Raw genomic sequence first — 25,122 nt, 5'->3', positions numbered from 1 at the left:
TCCCCCACATGTTTCCCCTTTGCAGGTTTAGGTACTGCTAGTCGGGATGGGTATTGATGCAGAAGACATGTTTGACAACCCTACTCTGATGTGGACTTTTATTTAAATAATGTTTTGTAATAACGTAACACTGTTGTGTAAACTTAAACTTAATTATACGGTTTAATGTAATGACGTGACTTATATTGTGTTTATTATTAAAGTCTTCCGCTGTGTATTAAAAAAATGGCCGGTGTTACACCCGAGCCCATTTAAAGAAGCATCACAATAAACCGTCATGTCTTCTACCCCTTCCGGCAACACTAACACCGGAGCTTGACACAACTTCTCTTTTAACAATTGAAAAGCAATTTCTTGCTCGTTTTCCCAATTATATCTAGTGTTCTTTCTCGTCAATTTCGTCAATGGAGAAGCAATCTTAGAAAAGTCTTGGATAAACCGACGATAATAATCGGCCAACCCGAGAAAACTTCGGATTTCCGTAGGCGTAGTCGGTCGTCCCCAACTCTTCACTGTCTCTATCTTCCCCGGATCTACTTGAATACCATCTTTGTTGACAATATGACCAAGGAATTGAACTTCCCTTAGCCAAAATTCACATTTGGAGAACTTAGCGTACAACTTCTCCTTCCGCAACGTCTTCAACACACCACGCAAATGATGTTCATGTTCCTTCATACTCTTCGAATAGACGAGTATGTCATTAATGAACACTATCACCGACTTGTCCAACATAGGTTGGCACACTCGGTTCATAAGATCCATGAATGCCGCCGGTGCATTCGTAAGACCAAAAGGCATAACTACAAACTCAAAATGCCTATAACGCGTTCGAAAAGCCGTTTTCTCAATATCTTCCTCACGGACCAACATTTGGTGATAGCCGGACCGTAGGTCGATTTTAGAGAAATACGTTGCACCTTAGAGTTGGTCAAACAAATCGTCAATCCGAGGCAATGTATAACGATTCTTGATTGTCACTTTATTCAACTCCCGGTAATCGATGCACATTCTCATACTACCATCTTTCTTCTTCACAAATAAAACTAGAGCGCCCCATGGCGAAGCACTCGGTCGAATAAAACCCTTATCGAGCAGCTCTTGGGTTTGATTTAACAACTCTTGCATTTCCGTCGGTGCTAAAAGATAAGGAGTTTTAGCAATGGGGGTAGCCCCCGGAACCAACTCAATGCGAAATTCAACTTGTCTTTCCGCCGGAACACCCGGTAACTCATCCGGAAAAACGTCTTCGAATTCACTCACCGCTGGAATTTTACGAATGGATGGTGGCTCATCACGAGTATCAACAGCATGGGCAAGAAAAGCCATGCCACCACTAACAAGGAAACGACGTGCCCGTGCATAAGTGCATATCGGCACAAGTCTCCTTCGTTTATCGCCATGAATAATTAACTCTCCCCCACTTGGGGTCTTCACTTGAATAAACTTGTCATGGCATGCAATATCGGCTCTATAACGATCGAGCCAATCCATACCAACGACAATATCAAAATCACCCAAAGTCATCGGAATGAGGTCGATTTTAAAACTTTCGGCACCAAACACAACATTACAATTTTTACACACATCAACCACTAGCGCCGTCTTGCCATCCGCTATTTCAACTTCTACCGGACGACTTAACTTAACTAGCGGTTTATTTAACTTAGGCACAAATCTTGGAGATACAAACGACAAATTAGCACCGCTATCAAATAGAATCCTTGTCGGATTAGAGTTAACCATGAAAGTACCTGAGACAACTTCATTGGATTGCTTGGTTTCATCATTCGTCATCAAGTAGTTGCGACCCCTAGCCGTACCCGCCACCTTCTCTAGCCGTTTAACGTTATCATTGCGCAAATCGGGACACTCCGTCCTTCGGTGCCATTCCTTACCACAATTAAAACAAGTGAGTTTGCTTGCGGAGGTTAGACTCGGACATTCTCGAGCCATGTGACCCTTTTGTCTACAATTGTAGCACGAATAAGAAAAATCCCCGGAAGCACCCTTCTTCCCACTACTAACGTTACCGGAGTCCTTCTTGTTCTATTTTTTTGAAAAGTTCGAATGGCTCAAACCTTCACTCTTTCTCTTGCCAAAAGTAAAGCCACTCTTCCTGAATACGAGCGCCTCGAAACCTTTGGCCATATCGAACAACTCATCAAAAGTCTTCACCACAGTTACACTAATCTTCTCTTGATAATTGTCATTCAAGATTCTATAGAAGTCATCCTTCAACATTTTATCGTTCCCGACGTACTCCGGGCAAAATTGGGTCTTTGATAAGAAAACAGATTTGAGAGTGTTCAAATCCATCGACCCTTGCCTCAAGGAGCGCAACTCGTCCTTAAGCCTTGTAAGATCGGCCGAAGTTCAGTATTCTTTTGAAAAACTCCGCCTTGAATTCATCCAAAGTGAATTCCATGCACTGCTCTTCACCATAAATTTGGATTTTTGCGTCCCACCACAACTTGGCGTCGCCCCTCAACATACTACACTTGTACCTTGTCTTCTTATCGAGAGGGTATTCACAAGTATGAAAAGCCCCCTCCATATCGGAGATCCAACGGGCACTCTTAAGAGGGTCTCGTTCACCTTCAAAGGTGAGAGGTTGGGAATCCTTGACATTCTTATAGAAAAAATCCCGTCTTCCCACATTATCTTCGTGAAGAACGGCCTTAACTTGCTCCTTTACTACATTGACTAGTTGCTCGTCAATCGTATCTAGAAACATCTTCTTAACATCCTCGAGGAACTCCGCCTTTTGACGTTTAAAGATGGCCTCAACCTTGACCGTAAACTCGGCGTCCTCACTCGTACCCCCGTTTTCATTATCGGGTCTGTTTCTCGTCTTCATTCTAAAAAACGAAATAGGTTAAACGACGAAACGAAAGGACATAACACGTATGTATATACATATACACCACAATACCATATCTCGCTCAACAATCGTCGTACATTGCTCGTTTAACACGATTTGAACCCTTAACAATGGTAGCTAATCATTGTTACGCGAGCACGTCGCATTAACTTGCTAGTACAACGTCTATCTCGCTCGATGATTGCTAACACATCATAAAACAATTAGCGCAAGGTTAGTTCACATTAACCTAAGCACTAACCAATCCCGGTCCGACCCGAAGTCCTACAAGTCCCGCATAAAACGCATACACAATTCAAGTCTAAGTCTAGGCACCTATCTCAAGTCGCCTAAATCCCTTAGACCATGCTCTTAACAACCCAAACCAATATGCAATCGAATACGCGAATTATATATAAATTTTTTTTTTTGTACAGCATGGGTGCGCGGCGCACCACCCTGGCCTGGAGTGGCACTCCAAAACGGCCTGTCCAAAATCTAACTTGGCGAAAAAGATCGCCCACTTCCCGACACTTTGTGACGAAACGGTTTTCACAACATGTTACAATATGTAAAACTAAGAGACTTTAATAATAAAAACGAGTTTTACAACACCGGGCCCACATCGTCCCGAATTACGAATTTAGTACAAAATATAAGTTTCGACCACAAAAAGTTTAACTTCCAAACGACACCTAGAGCATGGTGTTTGGGGTTTAAACTACCCATATCTTGGTCAAACTTCAAAAAGGCTAAATCCAAAAGCTTCTACTATCATAACAAAGCGGGATCGCTAATCCAAGCGAACGCCCTTACCCTTGTCCACGCCGGAGCTTATAAAAAAGGTAAACAACGAGAGGGTAAGCTAACGCTTAGTGAATGCAATAATTATACACATATAATATACCTACTTGCAAACACTTACACACATACCGCATACATGCTAGCAACACAATTAGCTTATTATCTCAAATACAAGCTATAAACCTCCAATACCACAAGCTAGCAATACAATAGCATATATATAACTCGAACAATATAATATGCTTACGCTACAACACAATAATCATGGTTAACCAATCGTACAAGGAATGGTACTCGAATTTCCCATCGGTGTTCATAACAACCATTAGAGTACTTAACACGTCGTACACTAATCCCACTGGTGGCATCTTAACACGTCGATACTTCACCCTGAGTGATGTCTTAACACATCGACACTTCCATCGTGACATTTCTTGGAGTGGCATCTTAACACATCGATACTTCACTCCGAGTGGCGTCTTAACACGTCGACACTTCACTCTTCATATTACTTGAGGTGGCATCTTAACACATCGACACTTCACCTCGAGTGGTGTCTTAACACATCGACACTTCACTCTTCATCTTACCATGGGTGACATCTTAACACGTCGACACTTTACCCCGAGTGGTGTCTTAACACATCGACACTTCACCCCGAGTGGTGTCTTAACACATCGACACTTCACTCATCACGTGAACGTGGTGTCTTATCACATCGACACTTCACATCTCACGCTACACAAATAAATACATTATATACCTACGCATATAATTATTCCACTCACCTCAAAGTCTTTTGTGAAAGATAACCGAGCTTTCAACCTTCAATGTCACGTACCTATTACATTTTACATATTATCAATCAGAAACTCAGTTGATCAACCAACTCAATTACCATTCTAGTGTCATTTTGACCCATGGTGCAATTCCGACCCAATTGCACTCTTAACCCTAATATTTGGGTCAACATCACCAAAACCCTAACACTAGTCAAATATGGTCTTAAAACACCTTTTAACATAAGGTCATCGCATTTACACACACATTAATCAACTTAGGTCATTAAAGACTCATTTGACCCATTTCAAAGTCAACACACCCATTTGGATCCTTAACATACCCAAATAACACTCACTTACTAATTATCAAAGTGTGCTAGTAATTAACTAACCATTCAAGACTCATAAACACCAATTATCACTTTGAAACCCTAGGTTAGTCATTCTTGAGTCCTCATGACTCAATCTTACCCAAAAACCCCCAAAATCACCAATAATGGGTTTTATGTTCATCACTAACCCAAAACCCTCACCCTTAAACAATTAAAGTAAGAAAATCAAGATTAGAGGTTACCACCACAATCACAACGAAGCTAGTGATTAGATGAACAACTTTAATACTTGAGTTTTGACCCGGATCAAGCTTCTTTCTCCTTGATTCAAGCTTTCTCTCACTTAAAGTATTTTCTCTCTCTAGATTGAAGTGGAATTGAAGATGGAGTTGGTGGTTATGTTGAATGTGCTTTAACCACCAAAAATCTGGCCATAAGTGCCCTAAAACCGGCCCTCATGTGAAAGGACCATTATGTCCCTCATTAAACTTAATTAAAACAAGAAATCTGTCAACAGGAGGTCGTGCGGCACGCGCCCTCAGCCCGGCGCGGCGCTCCATTTGCCAGGTCAGTCTTTTTTGTAACTTTCTAGTTACACTACCCTTCACACACCATGTACATCTTATTTACACTTTTGTACAATAATTATTTGGGTCTTACAGTCACGTGCGTGTGCCCCACTCCACTACACTTATAACAACGAGGTGCGCGGATGTTATTAGCATTAGGCCCCGAACTGGAGGAAGGCTGATCTCTTTTCCCTTTATCCATTGCGACGGGAACAGGAGTAGACTTATTAACTTGTGGAAACCGCAAGTAAGGAACTCGATTTTTACCCTGACTCAACTGCTTTTCGACTTTCAACGCGAGTCTACAGACATCGTTATATGACCAGTAGGTTTGCAAAGACACCACCTCTGCTATCTCCGGTTTTAACGCCCCCAAAAACCGTGCAATAACCTGCTCTTCCTCCTCGTTTGCATCGCACCTTATCCGTAGTTTGTCAAACTCACGAATCAATTCCTCATCAGTTAAGGAGTTTTGTTGCAGTGAATGATATTCCAAAAAGGCCTCCTGCCGATGGTTTTGTGGCAGAAATTTTGCTTTAAGGAGCTTCTTCATCTTATCCCACGTTTTGACCTTCAACTTACGGGCCAAAGCACGATTTTTCGTTACATTATCCCACCAAAGTGATGCATGCTTCCTTAATTTAATCGTGACTAACTTGACCTTCAAACGTTCTGGGATGTCTCTTAGATCAAAAACACGTTCTACTGTACTTAACCAATCAAGAAAGTCGTCGGGATGGAGAACACCCGTGAACTCAGGGATCTCCACCTTCATACCCAGACTGCGTAATGGATCTTCCCGAAAACCCCTTTGGAATCCTCTCGGCGCATTGGCGAAAGGATTTGTATCAGACTGAGTAGTACTACTGTACCGATCAGAATCACTTTCCACAAAATCGTGGTCACGATTGAACTCTAATTCAGCAATTCTTTGATTCAACCGATCAATTTCAGCATCTCTTGGATCCACGTCGCTGCCCCGATTGGCATATCGGCGAGGTGGTACACGATGGTAATCTCCACGATGCATTCGTTCGGCCATTGAAATGTCCCGTTCTTATTGATTAAAAACGTTCCATATTAATTGATTTCGTTGCGAGGTTTTGACCTCTATATGAGACGTTTTTCAAAGACTGCATTCATTTTAAAACAAACCATAACCTTTATTTTAGCAATAAAGGTTTAAAAAGCTTTATGTAGATTATCAAATAATGATAATCTAAAACATCCTGTTTACACACGACCATTACATAATGGTTTACAATACAAATATGTTACAACAAAATAAGTTTCTTGAATGCAGTTTTTACACAATATCATACAAGCATGGACTCCAAATCTCGTCCTTATTTAAGTATGCAACAGCGGAAGCTCTTAATAATCACCTGAGAATAAACATGCTTAAAACGTCAACAAAAATGTTGGTGAGTTATAGGTTTAACCTATATATATCAAATCATAATAATAGACCACAAGATTTCATATTTCAATACACATCCCATACATAGAGATAAAAATCATTCATATGGTGAACACCTGGTAACCGACATTAACAAGATGCATATATAAGAATATCCCCATCATTCCGGGACACCCTTCGGATATGATATAAATTTCGAAGTACTAAAGCATCCGGTACTTTGGATGGGGTTTGTTAGGCCCAATAGATCTATCTTTAGGATTCGCGTCAATTAGGGTGTCTGTTCCCTAATTCTTAGATTACCAGACTTAATAAAAAGGGGCATATTCGATTTCGATAATTCAACCATAGAATGTAGTTTCACGTACTTGTGTCTATTTTGTAAATCATTTATAAAACCTGCATGTATTCTCATCCCAAAAATATTAGATTTTAAAAATGGGACTATAACTCACTTTCATAGATTTTTACTTCGTCGGGAAGTAAGACTTGGCCACTGGTTGATTCACGAACCTATAACAATATATACATATATATCAAAGTATGTTCAAAATATATTTACAACACTTTTAATATATTTTGATGTTTTAAGTTTATTAAGTCAGCTGTCCTAGTTAGTAACCTACAACTAGTTGTCCATAGTTAGATGTACAGAAATAAATCGATAAATATTATCTTGAATCAATTCACGACCCAGTGTATACGTATCTCAGTATTGATCACAACTCAAACTATACATATTTTGGAATCAACCTCAACCCTGTATAGCTAACTCCAACATTCACATATAGAGTGTCTATGGTTGTTCCGAAATATATATAGATGTGTCGACATGATAGGTCGAAACATTGTATACGTGTCTATGGTATCTCAAGATTACATAATATACAATACAAGTTGATTAAGTTATGGTTGAAATAGATTTGTTACCAATTTTCACGTAGCTAAAATGAGAAAAATTATCCAATCTTGTTTTACCCATAACTTCTTCATTTTAAATCCGTTTTGAGTGAATCAAATTGCTATGGTTTCATATTGAATTCTATTTTATGAATCTAAACAGAAAAAGTATAGGTTTATAGTCGGAAAAATAAGTTACAAGTCGTTTTTGTAAAGGTAGTCATTTCAGTCGAAAGAACGACGTCTAGATGACCATTTTAGAAAACATACTTCCACTTTGAGTTTAACCATAATTTTTGGATATAGTTTCATGTTCATAATAAAAATCATTTTCTCAGAATAACAACTTTTAAATCAAAGTTTATCATAGTTTTTAATTAACTAACCCAAAACAGCCCGCGGTGTTACTACGACGGCGTAAATCCGGTTTTACGGTGTTTTTCGTGTTTCCGGGTTTTAAATCATTAAGTTAGCATATCATATAGATATATAACATGTGTTTAGTTGATTTTAAAAGTCAAGTTAGAAGGATTAACTTTTGTTTGCGAACAAGTTTAGAAATAACTAAACTATGTTCTAGTGATTACAAGTTTAAACCTTCGAATAAGATAGCTTTATATGTATGAATCGAATGATGTTATGAACATCATTACTACCTTAAGTTCCTTGGATAAACCTACTGGAAAAGAGAAAAATGGATCTAGCTTCAACAGATCCTTGGATGGCTCGAAGTTCTTGAAGCAGAATCATGACACGAAAACAAGTTCAAGTAAGATCATCACTTGAAATAAGATTGTTATAGTTATAGAAATTGAACCAAAGTTTGAATATGATTATTACCTTGTATTAGAATGATAACCTACTGTAAGAAACAAAGATTTCTTGAGGTTGGATGATCACCTTACAAGATTGGAAGTGAGCTAGCAAACTTGAAAGTATTCTTGATTTTATGTAACTAGAACTTGTAGAATTTATGAAGAACACTTAGAACTTGAAGATAGAACTTGAGAGAGATCAATTAGATGAAGAAAATTGAAGAATGAAAGTGTTTGTAGGTATTTTTGGTCGTTGGTGTATGGATTAGATATAAAGGATATGTAATTTTGTTTTCATGTAAATAAGTCATGAATGATTACTCATATTTTTGTAATTTTATGAGATATTTCATGCTAGTTGCCAAATGATGGTTCCCACATGTGTTAGGTGACTCACATGGGCTACTAAGAGCTGATCATTGGAGTGTATATACCAATAGTACATACATCTAAAAGCTGTGTATTGTACGAGTACGAATACGGGTGCATACGAGTAGAATTGTTGATGAAACTGAACGAGGATGTAATTGTAAGCATTTTTGTTAAGTAGAAGTATTTTGATAAGTGTATTGAAGTCTTTCAAAAGTGTATAAATACATATTAAAACACTACATGTATATACATTTTAATTGAGTCGTTAAGTCATCGTTAGTAGTTACATGTAAGTGTTGTTTTGAAACCTTTAGGTTAACGATCTTGTTAAATGTTGTTAACCCAATGTTTATAATATCAAATGAGATTTTAAATTATTATATTATCATGATATTATCATGTATGAATATCTCTTAATATGATATATATACATTAAATGTCTTTACAACGATAATCGTTACATATATGTCTCGTTTAAAAATCATTAAGTTAGTAGTCTTGTTTTTACATATGTAGTTCATTGTTAATATACTTAATGATATGTTTACTTATCATAGTATCATTTTAACTATATATATATCCATATATATGTCATCATATAGTTTTTACAAGTTTTAACGTTCGTGAATCACCGGTCAACTTGGGTGGTCAATTGTCTATATGAAACATATTTCAATTAATCAAGTCTTAACAAGTTTGATTGCTTAACATGTTGGAAACATTTAATCATGTAAATATTAATCTCAATTAATATATATAAACATGGAAAAGTTCGGGTCACTACAGTACCTACCCGTTAAATAAATTTCGTCCCGAAATTTTAAGCTGTTGAAGGTGTTGACGAATCTTCTGGAAATAGATGCGGGTATTTCTTCTTCATCTGATCTTCACGCTCTCAGGTGAACTCGGGTCCTCTACGAGCATTCCATCGAACCTTAACAATTGGTATCTTGTTTTGCTTAAGTCTTTTAACCTCACGATCCATTATTTCGACGGGTTCTTCGATGAATTGGAGTTTTTCGTTGATTTGGATTTCATCTAACGGAATAGTGAGATCTTCTTTAGTAAAACATTTCTTCAAATTTGAGACATGGAAAGTGTTATGTACAGCCGCTAGTTGTTGAGGTAACTCAAGTCGGTAAGCTACTGGTCCGACACGATCAATAATCTTGAATGGTCCAATATACCTTGGATTTAATTTCCCTCGTTTACCAAATCGAACAACGCCTTTCCAAGGTGCAACTTTAAGCATGACCATCTCTCCAATTTCAAATTCTATATCTTTTCTTTTAATGTCAGCGTAGCTCTTTTGTCGACTTTGGGCGGTTTTCAACCGTTGTTGAATTTGGATGATCTTCTCGGTAGTTTCTTGTATAATCTCCGGACCCGTAATCTGTCTATCCCCCACTTCACTCCAATAAATCGGAGACCTGCACTTTCTACCATAAAGTGCTTCAAACGGCGCCATCTCAATGCTTGAATGGTAGCTGTTGTTGTAGGAAAATTCTGCTAACGGTAGATGTCGATCCCAACTGTTTCCGAAATCAATAACACATGCTCGTAGCATGTCTTCAAGCGTTTGTATCGTCCTTTCGCTCTGCCCATCAGTTTGTGGATGATAGGCAGTACTCATGTCTAGACGAGTTCCTAATGCTTGCTGTAATGTCTTCCAGAATCTTGAAATAAATCTGCCATCCCTATCAGAGATAATAGAGATTGGTATTCCATGTCTGGAGATGACTTCCTTCAAATACAGTCGTGCTAACTTCTCCATCTTGTCATCTTCTCTTATTGGCAGGAAGTGTGCTGATTTGGTGAGACGATCAACTATTACCCAAATAGTATCAAAACCACTTGCAGTCCTTGGCAATTTAGTGATGAAATCCATGGTAATGTTTTCCCATTTCCATTCCGGGATTTCGGGTTGTTGAAGTAGACCTGATGGTTTCTGATGCTCAGCTTTGACCTTAGAACACGTCAAACATTCTCCTACGTATTTAGCAACATCGGCTTTCATACCCGGCCACCAAAAATGTTTCTTGAGATCCTTGTACATCTTCCCCGTTCCAGGATGTATTGAGTATCTGGTTTTATGAGCTTCTCTAAGTACCATTTTTCTCATATCTCCAAATTTTGGTACCCAAATCCTTTCAGCCCTATACCGGGTTCCGTCTTCCCGAATATTAAGATGCTTCTCCGATCCTTTGGGTATTTCATCCTTAAAATTTCCCTCTTTTAAAACTCCTTGTTGTGCCTCCTTTATTTGAGTAGTAAGGTTATTATGAATCATTATATTCATAGATTTTACTCGAATGGGTTATCTGTCCTTCCTGCTCAAGGCATCGGCTACCACATTTGCCTTCCCCGGGTGGTAACGAATCTCAAAGTCGTAATCATTCAACAATTCAATCCACCTACGCTGCCTCATATTCAGTTGTTTCTGATTAAATATGTGTTGAAGACTTTTGTGGTCGGTATATATAATACTTTTGACCCCATATAAGTAGTGCCTCCAAGTCTTTAATGCAAAAACAACCGCGCCTAATTCCAAATCATGCGTCGTATAATTTTGTTCGTGAATCTTCAATTATCTAGACGCATAAGCAATCACCTTCGTTCGTTGCATTAATACACAACCGAGACCTTGCTTTGATGCGTCACAATAAATCACAAAATCATCATTCCCTTCAGGCAATGACAATATAGGTGCCGTAGTTAGCTTTTTCTTCAATAACTGAAACGCTTTCTCTTGTTCATCATTCCATTCAAATTTCTTCCCTTTATGCGTTAATGCAGTCAAGGGTTTTGCTATTCTGGAAAAGTCTTGGATGAACCTTCTGTAGTAACCAGCTAGTCCTAAAAACTGGCGTATGTGTTTTGGAGTTTTTGGGGTTTCCCACTTTTCAACAGTTTCTATCTTTGCCGGATCCACCTTAATACCTTCTTTGTTCACTATGTGACCGAGGAATTGAACTTCTTCCAACCAAAATGCACACTTTGAAAACTTAGCGTACAATTCTTCCTTCCTCAATACTTCTAACACCTTTCTCAAATGTTCACCGTGTTCTTGGTCATTCTTTGAGTAAATAAGTATGTCATCAATGAAAACAATGACAAACTTGTCAAGGTATGGTCCACACACTCGGTTCATAAGGTCCATGAACACAGCTGGTGCATTAGTTAAACCAAACGGCATGACCATAAACTCGTAATGACCGTAACGTGTTCTGAAAGCAGTCTTTGGAATATCATCTTCTTTCACCCGCATTTGATGATACCCGGAACGTAAGTCAATCTTTGAATAAACAGACGAGCCTTGTAGTTGATCAAATAAGTCATCGATTCTCGGTAGTGGGTAGCGGTTCTTGATGGTAAGTTTGTTCAACTCTCGGTAGTCGATACACAACCTGAATGTACCATCTTTCTTCTTGACAAACAAAACAGGAGCTCCCCAAGGTGATGTGCTTGGTCGAATGAAACCACACTCTAAAAGTTCTTGTAATTGGCTTTGCAGTTCTTTCATCTCGCTGGGTGCGAGTCTGTAAGGAGCACGAGCTATTGGTGCAGCTCCTGGTACAAGATCTATTTGAAACTCAACGGATCGATGTGGGGGTAATCCCGGTAATTCTTTCGGAAATACATCGGGAAATTCTTTTGCAATAGGAACATCATTGATGCTCTTTTCTTCAGTTTGTACTTTCTCGACGTGTGCTAGAACAACATAGCAACCTTTTCTTATTAGTTTTTGTGCCTTCAAATTGCTAATAAGATGTAGCTTCGTGTTGCCCTTTTCTCCGTACACCATTAAGGGTTTTCCTTTTTCTCGTATAATGCGAATTGCATTTTTGTAACAAACGATCTCTGCTTTCACTTCTTTCAACCAGTCCATACCGATTATCACATCAAAACTCCCTAACTCTACTGGTATCAAATCAATCTTAAATGTTTCGCTAACCAGTTTAATTTCTCGATTCTGACATATATTATCTGCTGAAATTAATTTACCATTTGCTAATTCGAGTAAAAATTTACTATCCAAAGGCGTCAATGGACAACTTAATTTAGCACAAAAATCTCTACTCATATAGCTTCTATCCGCACCCGAATCAAATAAAACGTAAGCAGATTTATTGTCAATAAGAAACGTACCCGTAACAAGCTCCGGGTCTTCCTGTGCCTCTGCCGCATTAATATTGAAAACTCTTCCGCGGCCTTGTCCATTCGTGTTCTCCTGGTTAGGGCAATTTCTAATAATGTGGCCCGGTTTTCCACATTTATAACAAACTACATTGGCATAACTTGCTCCGACACTACTTGCTCCACCATTACTCGTTCCGACACCATTTGTTCCTTTCGTTCTATTAACCCCTGGTCCATAGACCTCACACTTCGCTGCGCTATGACCATTTCTTTTACACTTGTTGCAAAATTTGGTGCAGAACCCCGAGTGATACTTTTCACACCTTTGGCATAGCTGCTTCTGATTGTTGTTGTTGTTGCGGTTATTATTGTTGTTGGGATGATTGTTGTAGTTGCTGTTGTTATTGTTGTTGTTGTTGTTGTTGTTGTTGTTGTTGTTGGGCTGTTTGTTGTAGTTGCGATTGATGTTGCGATTGTTGGGATAATTGTTGCGATTATTGTTGTAATTGCTGTTGTTGTTGTATTGGTGATTCTTATCACCGTTTTCCTCCCACTTTCTTTTGACTTGCTTCACATTGGCCTCTTCAGCAGTCTGTTCTTTAATTCTTTCTTCAATCTGGTTCACTAGTTTGTGAGCCATTCTACATGCCTGTTGTATGGAGGCGGGCTCGTGTGAACTTATATCTTCTTGGATTCTTTCCGGTAATCCTTTCACAAACGCGTCGATCTTCTCTTCCTCGTCTTCGAATGCTCCCGGACACAATAGGCACAATTCTGTGAATCGTCTTTCGTACGTGGTAATATCAAATCCTTGGGTTCGTAACCCTCTAAGTTCTGTCTTGAGCTTATTGACCTCGGTTCTGGAACGGTACTTCTCGTTCATCAAGTGCTTGAATGTTGACCACGGTAGTGCGTACGCATCGTCTTGTCCCACTTGCTCTAGATAGGTATTCCACCATGTTAACGCAGAACCTGTGAAGGTATGCGTAGCGTACTTCACTTTGTCCTCTTCAGTACACTTACTTATGGCAAACACCGATTCGACCTTCTCGGTCCACCGTTTCAATCCGATCGGTCCTTCGGTTCCATCAAATTCCAAAGGTTTGCAGGCAGTGAATTCTTTGTAGGTGCATCCTACACGATTTCCTGTACTGCTAGATCTAAGGTTATTGTTGGTATGTAGCGCAGCCTGTACTGCGGCTATGTTTGAAGCTAGAAAAGTACGGAATTCCTCTTCATTCATATTCACGGTGTGTCGAGTAGTCGGTGCCATTTCCTTCAAAATAGTCAAATGGAACAAGTTAATCATACAGAATATTAAGAGTAGTTAATAGTATTTCGTAGCATAATATGAACTCATTTATAAAAGCTTTTTCTTCATATTAGCGGTTTATAAGTTTAAATTCGGGTAGTACCTACCCGTTAAGTTCATACTTAGTAGCTAATATACAATTCAACTACTACAATTCTATATGAAAAACTGATTGTAATAATATTTCGCGTTCAAACTTTTATACAATATTTTACAAACTTACAATACCGCTTATTTTACATAAAGCATGAAATATAGCACACAATAACTTTGATACAAGATAGTTGTGAAGATAATTCTAGCTAGTACACAAGTCGTTCAGCAAAGGCAATAAAGACACGTAATTCATACGTCCAGAAACAAGTCATGCATTCTGGTTTTACTAGGACTACTTCCCATCCTTGGTCTTGTGGAACATAACCGTTATGGCCGTTGATAAGACAGCGTGTTGTAACGTCGTCAAAGGGATGAGGGTTACGTAATGACCAACAGTCTCGTAATAACCTAAAAACCTCATTTCTTACCCCAATTACCGACTCCGTCACTTGGGGGAACGTTTTGTTTAATAGTTGTAGCCCGATGTTCTTGTTCTCACTTTGGTGAGAAGCGAACATTACTAATCCGTAAGCATAACATGCTTCTTTATGTTGCATGTTAGCCGCTTTTTCTAAATCACGAAGTCCAATATTTGGATATATTGAGTCAAAATAATTTCTTAACCCATTGCGTAAAATAGCATTTGGGTTCCCCGCAATATATGCGTCAAAGTAAACACATCGTAACTTATGGATTTCCCAATGTGATATCCCCCATCTTTCGAACGAAAGCCTTTTATAAACCAAGGCATTCTTGGAACGTTCTTCGAATGTCTTACAAACTGATCTCGCCTTAAATAGTTGTGCCGAAGAATTCTGACCGACTCTAGACAAGATTTCATCAATCATGTCTCCGGGTAGGTCTCTTAAAATATTGGGTTGTCTATCCATTTTGTGTTTTTATATTGTAAAATAGACAAGAGTTAGATTCATAAAAAAAAAATACTTATTAATACAAGCAATTTTTACATATATCATAAAGCATAAGCACACTATATTACATATATTACACCACACGAATACAACTATCTTATTCCGACTCGCTTATTTCTTCTTCTTCGGTTTTGGTTCGTTTTGCCAAGTTTCTAGGGATATATGATGTTCCCCTAATACGAGCCGCCGTTTTCCACATTGGTTTAGAAAAACCTGGTGGTTTAGAGGTTCCCGGGTCATTGTTACAACTTAAGGACTTCGGGGGTTGACGATACATATAAAGTTCATCGGGGTTGGAATTAGATTTCTCTATTTTTATGCCCTTTCCCTTATTATTTTCTTTTGCCTTTTTAAATTCAGTTGGGGTAATTTCTATAACATCATCGGAATTCTCGTCGGAATCCGATTCATCGGAGAATTGGTAATCCTCCCAATATTTTGCTTCCTTGGCGAAAACACCATTGACCATAATTAACCTTGGTCGGTTGGTTGAGGATTTTCTTTTACTTAACCGTTTTATTATTTTCCCCACCGGTTCTATTTCTTCATCCAGTTCCGATTCTTCTTCCGGTTCCGATTCTTCTTCCGGTTCCGACTCTTCTTCCGGTTCCTCTTCGGGAACTTGAGAATCAGTCCACGAATCATTCCAATTTACATTTGAATCTTCATTATTATTAGGTGAATCAATGGGACTTGTTCTAGAGGTAGACATCTATCACATAATATCAAACGCGTTAAGAGATTAATATATCACATAATATTCACATGTTAAAAATATATAGTTTCCAACAAAATTTGTTAAGCAATCATTTTTCAAGTAAACACGGTCGAAGTCCAGACTCACTAATGCATCCTAACAAACTCGATAAGACACACTAATGCAAAATTCTGGTTCTCTAAGACCAACGCTCTGATACCAACTGAAATGTCCCGTTCTTATTGATTAAAAACGTTCCATATTAATTGATTTCGTTGCGAGGTTTTGACCTCTATATGAGACGTTTTTCAAAGACTGCATTCATTTTAAAACAAACCATAACCTTTATTTTAGCAATAAAGGTTTAAAAAGCTTTATGTATATTATCAAATAATGATAATCTAAAACATCCTGTTTACACACGACCATTACATAATGGTTTACAATACAAATATGTTACAACAAAATAAGTTTCTTGAATGCAGTTTTTACACAATATCATACAAGCATGGACTCCAAATCTCGTCCTTATTTAAGTATGCAACAGCGGAAGCTCTTAATAATCACCTGAGAATAAACATGCTTAAAACGTCAACAAAAATGTTGGTGAGTTATAGGTTTAACCTATATATATATCAAATCATAATAATAGACCACAAGATTTCATATTTCAATACACATCCCATACATAGAGATAAAAATCATTCATATGGTGAACACCTGGTAACCGACATTAACAAGATGCATATATAAGAATATCCCCATCATTCCGGGACACCCTTGGGATATGATATAAATTTCGAAGTACTAAAGCATCCGGTACTTTGGATGGGGTTTGTTAGGCCCAATAGATCTATCTTTAGGATTCGCGTCAATTAGGGTGTCTGTTCTATAATTCTTAGATTACCAGACTTAATAAAAAGGGGCATATTCGATTTCGATAATTCAACCATAGAATGTAGTTTCACGTACTTGTGTCTATTTTGTAAATCATTTATAAAACCTGCATGTATTCTCATCCCAAAAATATTAGATTTTAAAAATGGGACTATAACTCACTTTCACAGATTTTTACTTCGTCGGGAAGTAAGACTTGGCCACTGGTTGATTCACGAACCTATAACAATATATACATATATATCAAAGTATGTTCAAAATATATTTACAACACTTTTAATATATTTTGATGTTTTAAGTTTATTAAGTCAGCTGTCCTCGTTAGTAACCTACAACTAGTTGTCCACAGTTAGATGTACAGAAATAAATCGATAAATATTATCTTGAATCAATCCACGACCCAGTGTATACGTATCTCAGTATTGATCACAACTCAAACTATATATATTTTGGAATCAACCTCAACCCTGTATAGCTAACTCCAACATTCACATATAGAGTGTCTATGGTTGTTCCGAAATATATATAGATGTGTCGACATGATAGGTCGAAACATTGTATACGTGTCTATGGTATCTCAAGATTACATAATATACAATACAAGTTGATTAAGTTATGGTTGGAATAGATTTGTTACCAATTTTCACGTAGCTAAAATGAGAAAAAATTATCCAATCTTGTTTTACCCATAACTTCTTCATTTTAAATCCGTTTTGAGTGAATCAAATTGCTATGGTTTCATATTGAACTCTATTTTATGAATCTAAACAGAAAAAGTATAGGTTTATAGTCGTAAAAATAAGTTACAAGTCGTTTTTGTAAAGGTAGTCATTTCAGTCGAAAGAACGACGTCTAGATGACCATTTTAGAAAACATACTTCCACTTTGAGTTTAACCATAATTTTTGGATATAGTTTCATGTTCATAATAAAAATCATTTTCTCAGAATAACAACTTTTAAATCAAAGTTTATCATAGTTTTTAATTAACTAACCCAAAACAGCCCGCGGTGTTACTACGACGGCGTAAATCCGGTTTTACGGTGTTTTTCGTGTTTCCGGGTTTTAAATCATTAAGTTAGCATATCATATAGATATATAACATGTGTTTAGTTGATTTTAAAAGTCAAGTTAGAAGGATTAACTTTTGTTTGCGAACAAGTTTAGAAATAACTAAACTATGTTCTAGTGATTACAAGTTTAAACCTTCGAATAAGATAGCTTTATATGTATGAATCGAATGATGTTATGAACATCATTACTACCTTAAGTTCCTTGGATAAACCTACTGGAAAAGAGAAAAATGGATCTAGCTTCAACAGATCCTTGGATGGCTCGAAGTTCTTGAAGCAGAATCATGACACGAAAACAAGTTCAAGTAAGATCATCACTTGAAATAAGATTGTTATAGTTATAGAAATTGAACCAAAGTTTGAATATGATTATTACCTTGTATTAGAATGATAACCTACTGTAAGAAACAAAGATTTCTTGAGGTTGGATGATCACCTTACAAGATTGGAAGTGAGCTAGCAAACTTGAAAGTATTCTTGATTTTATGTAACTAGAACTTGTAGAATTTATGAAGAACACTTAGAACTTGAAGATAGAACTTGAGAGAGATCAATTAGATGAAGAAAATTGAAGAATGAAAGTGTTTGTAGGTGTTTTTAGTCGTTGGTGTATGGATTAGATATAAAGGATATGTAATTTTGTTTTCATGTAAATAAGTCATGAATGATTACTCATATTTTTGTAATTTTATGAGATATTTCATGCTAGTTGCCAAATGATGGTTCCCACATGTGTTAGATGACTCACATGGGCTGCTAAGAGCTGATCATTGGAGTGTATATACCAATAGTACATACATCTAAAAGCTGTGTATTGTACGAGTACGAATACGGGTGCATACGAGTAGAATTGTTGATGAAACTGAACGAGGATGTAATTGTAAGCATTTTTGTTAAGTAGAAGTATTTTGATAAGTGTATTGAAGTCTTTCAAAAGTGTATAAATACATATTAAAACACTACATGTATATACATTTTAACTGAGTCGTTAAGTCATCGTTAGTCGTTACATGTAAGTGTTGTTTTGAAACCTTTAGATTAACGATCTTGTTAAATGTTGTTAACCCAATATTTATAATATCAAATGAGATTTTAAATTATTATATTATCATGATATTATCATGTATGAATATCTCTTAATATGATATATATATATACATTAAATGTCTTTACAACGATAATCGTTACATATATGTCTTGTTTAAAAATCATTAAGTTAGTAGTCTTGTTTTTACATATGTAGTTCATTGTTAATATACTTAATGATATGTTTACTTATCATAGTATCATGTTAACTATATATATATCCATATATATGTCATCATATAGTTTTTACAAGTTTTAACGTTCGTGAATCACCGGTCAACTTGGGTGGTCAATTGTCTATATGAAACATATTTCAATTAATCAAGTCTTAACAAATTTGATTGCTTAACATGTTGGAAACATTTAATCATGTAAATATCAATCTCAATTAATATATATAAACATGAAAAAGTTCGGATCACTACAGCCATTACCTGCGCTCTTGATACCAACTAATGTCCCACACTATGGTGAACAAAAATAGATAGCAAAGAGCAGCAAGATACACAAGAAGCCCGTGGCTTTTTTTATTTCAAAATAACAATAATATTCCAGAAAAAACTGATCAGTCCCCACTCAAAGAAGTCCTTAAATACTGAAACAAAATAAACATAACAAGGTAACTGAATAGTCAAGTAAAACCAAAGGTCTTCTTTGCCTCTTTTCCTGGTCACGGCCCAAATCACACATGGCCCAATCGGCCATCAATCATCTCATGCCATCCTAAGAAATCACGCAGGCCCACTTGAACATTCTTGGGCTTACGTTGGTAAACTTGGCCCCACTTGCCATTCTTAGGCAATCCTGCATCACATAGATTGAATTTCAAGTCCCCATATCTTAGTGCAAGTAATATTATAAGAAATTCTTTTCCTTATGACACTCAGATATAAAACACGCAGGTACCATCTAGAGTTTCAAAGATGCGATGCGAGCTTGAAATAGTGAATAAAAAGTTAAATTACCTGATTAGATTTCTCCATTTCTTAAGACATCAACTATTCAATGGATATCAATCCACGGGTTCCATCCACGGTTGAATCCAAGTTGTGGTTGCAGATAGTTCAATATCTTTCTATGCACATTTATCACACATTTGACCCGTTTACTTTTTAACTGCTGATTGTTTTATCCATCTGAACGTTAAAATGCCCATTCACAAGTAAATTTAATCGAAAAATGTCACATGTAGCAAAAAACTCTGGCTGCACTTGTTTCATTAAACTGTTTAGCCAACTTAACCAAGAAACAGGTTACATCAACTTTTGTTTTGATGGATCAGCTTACCGAAACCAAAACTGACCAGAAAAGTTATTCCTAAATATTCTTTTCACCTTTTACATTAGAATAATTAATTACGCAAAATCGCCTGTACAATAAAAAACTGGATTACCTATATTTACTCCCATACTGTAGTAACGATTCCCTTTGACCATTATCAGTGTAGTCCTTTTCGGTCTTCGTTTTGTCAAGACGAGCTTTACGTACAGCATACTGAATCTGTCTTTCATGCTCTTTAAGCATTTCGTCCATATTGCCACCTGGCACAACTAATGGTCCAGAATAGTTGATCCGGTTTTTCTTTGGAGCATAACCACTCTGTAATCAACAAAAACACATAAGAAAAACCATTTCATTTGAAGTGAACTACGTTTTGAAATCGATAAAATTGTGATAGGATCTACTTTTGCTGTTTATAAGTATATTGATACTTGAATGTAATTTTGTTTATTTCCATTTTTTTAACGGTTCTTAAAAGTACCTTTGAGGGTGCATGCTCATGCTTTTTGTAAGAACAATTTGGGTCGTCATCCAACGTATGATTTTGAGATGATTCGGCATCATTTAGTTGGTGATACTTTCCATTTGAACGATCTTCAGGCCAATGTGAACTTGTACCGTTGCTATGGTCTAACCGTAAACTACCATGCCAAGCTAACGAAGTTGAAAACTTGGACAACTGAGCTCCATGATGTTTATGATGTCGGGATGAATCGTGCCTCGTTGGAGGATCATCTGATTTGTCTACTTGTTTTAACCGCCCATTAAAACTACCACCTCCTTCATGATTGAATTTCTCACTACTACTTTTAGTGTTTTGTTTCTCTATTTGTATCTGAAAGGCATCAAACAAAACAACAGATTAACTATTAACAATTTATATATATATATATATATATATATATATATATATATATATATATATATATATATATATATAGGGGCAGGATCAATGGGGAAGTAACCAATCGGGGGGAAGCGGGGGGAAGCAAATTTTTTTTTTTTTCGTTTTTTTTGAATTTTTTTTTTCCGGCATCAAGATCACACGAAAATATGAACATTTAGAAGAGACACTTCGTGATGAATGTTATTATTTAGGCGGGAAAACGATCGACAAAAATAACATTCAAGATAATATTGTTCGTGAAGAATATGAACGTTTTTTTTTCATGTTTTGTGAAGTAAAATTTAGCCCGATTTAGAGTTTAGGGTTTAGGGTTTAGGGTTTTGGGTTTATTCCATAAACCCAAAACACCAAACCCTAAACCCTAAACCCTAAACTCTAAACTCTAAACCGTTCGTGTTAAAAACTCAATCTAAATCCTAAATCTAAACCCTAAATCTAAACCCTAAACCCTAAATTTCTAAACCCTAAATCTAAACCCTAAACCCTAAATTTCTAAACCCTAATATCTAAACCCTATAAACCCTAATATCTAAACCCCAATAGCTAAAACCTCAAAATACGCTCGAAAAACACGATAATTGTTATATATTACTTCTTCGAGCGTTTTCCCGCAAAAATAAAAATATTTATCACAAAGTGTCTCTACTAAATGTTCATATTTTCATCTCATCTATAATGCTCGTGAACAAAGTTTTTTCAAAAAACGAAAAGAAAAAAAAAAGGTTTTGCTTCCCCCCGCTTCCCCCCTAATGGTTACTTTCCTCTTGATCCTACCACTATATATATATATATATATATATATATATATATATATATATATATATATATATATATATATATATATATATATATATATATATATATATATATATATATTGGACAAATGAATGTTTGTAGGATCAATCCCAACAGGACCCATCCCGTTTGACCAGTATAAAATACTCATTTTGACATGTTACCCAAACAGGGGCAGATTATATGTAGGGCAAGGCGGGGCATCCGCCCCAACTGGATTTCATAATAAAAAATTTATACTAAAAAAAAAACAATTACTAAAAATTAAGGGTTTTTTTTAGTGTTTACCCCAGCTATCAATGAAAAATTTAATAAGTTTTTGCACCCGCCACATTTGTGGTCGGGTTCAACTTCAGCCACTGTTAACCCAACCCGTTTATTTTCAAAGTCTATGCGAAATATCGTTCGGATCAACCTATGATACTAAATGAACTGACTACCTTTATAAAGGTATGCAATTCTGCATTAGCATTAGGGTCTGGCTGAGCTCTGGATCGTTTTGTACCATTTTTCAACGGTTCCATTCTACGTGTTTTCCCGCTACTTGCTTTATTCCTACCATCACCATACATGAAAAAAGTTTAATCGCCAGTCACGTAAACGAAAAAAAGCGAGAAAATTTACCTTCTTATTTCATCATCCCTCATTTTAGTATCATACTCCTTACTTGGTGGGTACTTGGGCAATCTTGAAGGATGGCAAGGAAGAGGCTTTGTTGTGAATAACTGTATTATAATAAACAAGTTAATTGTAAGTAGGCTTGCTAGCAAGTATACATGATCATTTTAGCCCATTTACTTCTGACCCGGTTGATCTGCGTTATGTTTTTAACTAAGGTGACAAAAGGGTGTAAATTTAAACCACAAATAGCTAAAAAATAACATATATATATTTTGTAATCATGTTTAACACAAAAACTATATAAAAAATTAATAAATGGTCCCTACTTATTCTAATATGTTACCCGCCCATATTGTCATCGAGTCAAAGTCACAAGGTACGCTCGGTACCTCACTCTGCAGTGCGGAAGACGAAGAACCCCGTCTGTTGGGTTCTACTGCAAGTAGAGTATCCAAAAGTGCTAATGCTGATGGTGGAAAATCATTATACGTATCAGCGAAATAACGTTTGTATGGCTGTTGAGGTTTAAAAATGGTAGCATGAGGCAACCTTGATTTTCTCCAATATTCTTTAGATGGTGAATCACAAAGTTTAAATATTTTATGTAGTTGTTCCACCTATAAAGCCTAAACCCTTTCAAATTCTTTATCCCAAAAAAACCCTTTCAAATTGACATCCTGTTTCCAAGCCCTAATAATCTAAAGATATAATCTAATTCTTTATAGCCTAACCTAATAATCTGACCAATTTGAATCAGATACTGCACACTTCTTTTATGCCTCAGGTGAATTATCAATTTTAGCCAAAAAACTAAAGCACATTAATTAATAGTATACGGAAATAAATTATGTCTAAGACAAAACATACTTATTAACTGCTTGAAGCATTCACACACACACACACACACACACACACACACACACACATAAATCAAAACATACCTCAAAGCGAAGAGCATGCACTGGGATACAGCAAGAGTCGTTGCAATTGATCATTAGGTTCCTGTTCACAAAAATTCAACAAATTAACCTTTGCCTTTTATGTTACAAAATTTCTGCTTTAACATAATTGGCAACAAAATAATGTTACAATAAACAAACCTCTGGTTTTACATCAACAACCTGCAAAGAAAGCATTTCGAAACGAAAAATACCTATAAGATGAGGTGGATATTTTTTTGCGAATGGAAGAAGTCTTTTGATTTTTGAAACCCTAATGAAGGGGAAGTGAACGAACCATGGCGAATGGTTTTGAATAAAAATATACAACGCGTAATAATATTGTACTCCGTATTTTTTTAATGTTAAGAGTAAAGGGTAATTAAAGGAGATCATCTTAAAGAATGGATTTATTAGCTAATAATATTAGATGAGGATTAAGGCCGTTGGAATAAGGGGTATTGTGAAGTCATTTTTTAATCTAACGGTAATTAAAGGGTTTTTCAAAAAATTATTACCTAATAAAAATACTTTTTTAAGGTATATATATATATATATATATATATATATATATATATATAATATATATATATATATATATATATATATATATATATATATATATATATATGGTAGGATCAAGAGGGAAGTAACCAATCGGGTGAAGCAAAAAGTTTTTTTTTTTTTCGTTTTTTGAAAAAACTTTGTTCACGAACATTATAGATGAGATAAAAATATGAACATTTAGTAGAGACACTTTGTGATAAATGTTTTTATTTTGGCGGGAAAACGCTCGAAGAAGTAATTTATAACAATTATCGTGTTTTTCGAGCGTTTTTTGAGGTTTTAGCTATTGGGTTTTAGATATTAGGGTTTAGATATTAGGGTTTATAGGGTTTAGAAATTTAGGGTTTAGGGTTTAGATTTAGGATTTAGATTGAGTTTTTAACACGAACGGTTTAGGGTTTGGGGTTTTGTGTTTTGGGTTTATGGAATAAACCCAAAACACCAAACCCTAAACCCTAAACTCTAAATCGGGCTAAATTTTACTTCACAAAACATGAAGAAAAAAAACGTTCATATTCTTCACGAACAATATTATCTTGAATGTTATTTTTGTCGATCGTTTTTCCGCCTAAATAATAACATTCATCACGAAGTGTCTCTTCTAAATGTTCATATTTTCGTGTGATCTTGATGCCGGAAAAAAAAATTCAAAAAAAAAAAAAAAAAAAAAAATTTTGCTTCCCCCCACTTCTCCCCGATTGGTTACTTCCCCATTGATCCTGCCCATATATATATATATATATATATATATATATATATATATATATATATATATATATATATATATATATATATATATACACACACACACATACACACGTATATATATATATAACACTAGTTGATCTTTGGCTGTGCAAATGCACAGCCCAGGTTCCAGTTTTTTATTACCATTATGTTTCTTTCAAGTAGTTGAGCACAAGT

The 25,122-nt window shown here is 36.1% G+C and overlaps 1 protein-coding gene across 3 annotated transcripts in view; it reads right to left on the bottom strand.

Moving 5' to 3' along the window:
* The window catches only part of LOC139902870 (probable serine/threonine-protein kinase At1g09600), a 43,386-nt gene extending 19,461 nt beyond the window's left edge, over positions 1-23,925 (bottom strand). The window contains exons 1-7 of one of the 3 annotated variants that reach the window (XM_071885538.1): positions 23,847-23,925; positions 23,635-23,695; positions 22,697-22,797; positions 22,513-22,627; positions 20,852-21,205; positions 20,483-20,688; positions 20,055-20,225 (exon numbers count right to left, since the gene is read on the bottom strand). In XM_071885538.1, coding sequence (XP_071741639.1) covers positions 20,195-20,225; positions 20,483-20,688; positions 20,852-21,205; positions 22,513-22,627; positions 22,697-22,797; positions 23,635-23,688 — 861 coding nt within the window. In that variant the 5' untranslated portion in view covers positions 23,689-23,695; positions 23,847-23,925 and the 3' untranslated portion in view covers positions 20,055-20,194. The other 2 variants (XM_071885539.1, XM_071885540.1) reach the window with 2 other exon arrangements.
* Between the last annotated feature and the right edge of the window lie 1,197 nt (positions 23,926-25,122).

Source organism: Rutidosis leptorrhynchoides, chromosome 3, assembly GCF_046630445.1.
Source record: "Rutidosis leptorrhynchoides isolate AG116_Rl617_1_P2 chromosome 3, CSIRO_AGI_Rlap_v1, whole genome shotgun sequence".
Lineage (NCBI taxonomy): Eukaryota > Viridiplantae > Streptophyta > Magnoliopsida > Asterales > Asteraceae > Rutidosis > Rutidosis leptorrhynchoides.
The sequence above is the reverse complement of the archived record's forward strand: the minus strand, read 5'-3'. Positions and strand labels throughout refer to the sequence as shown.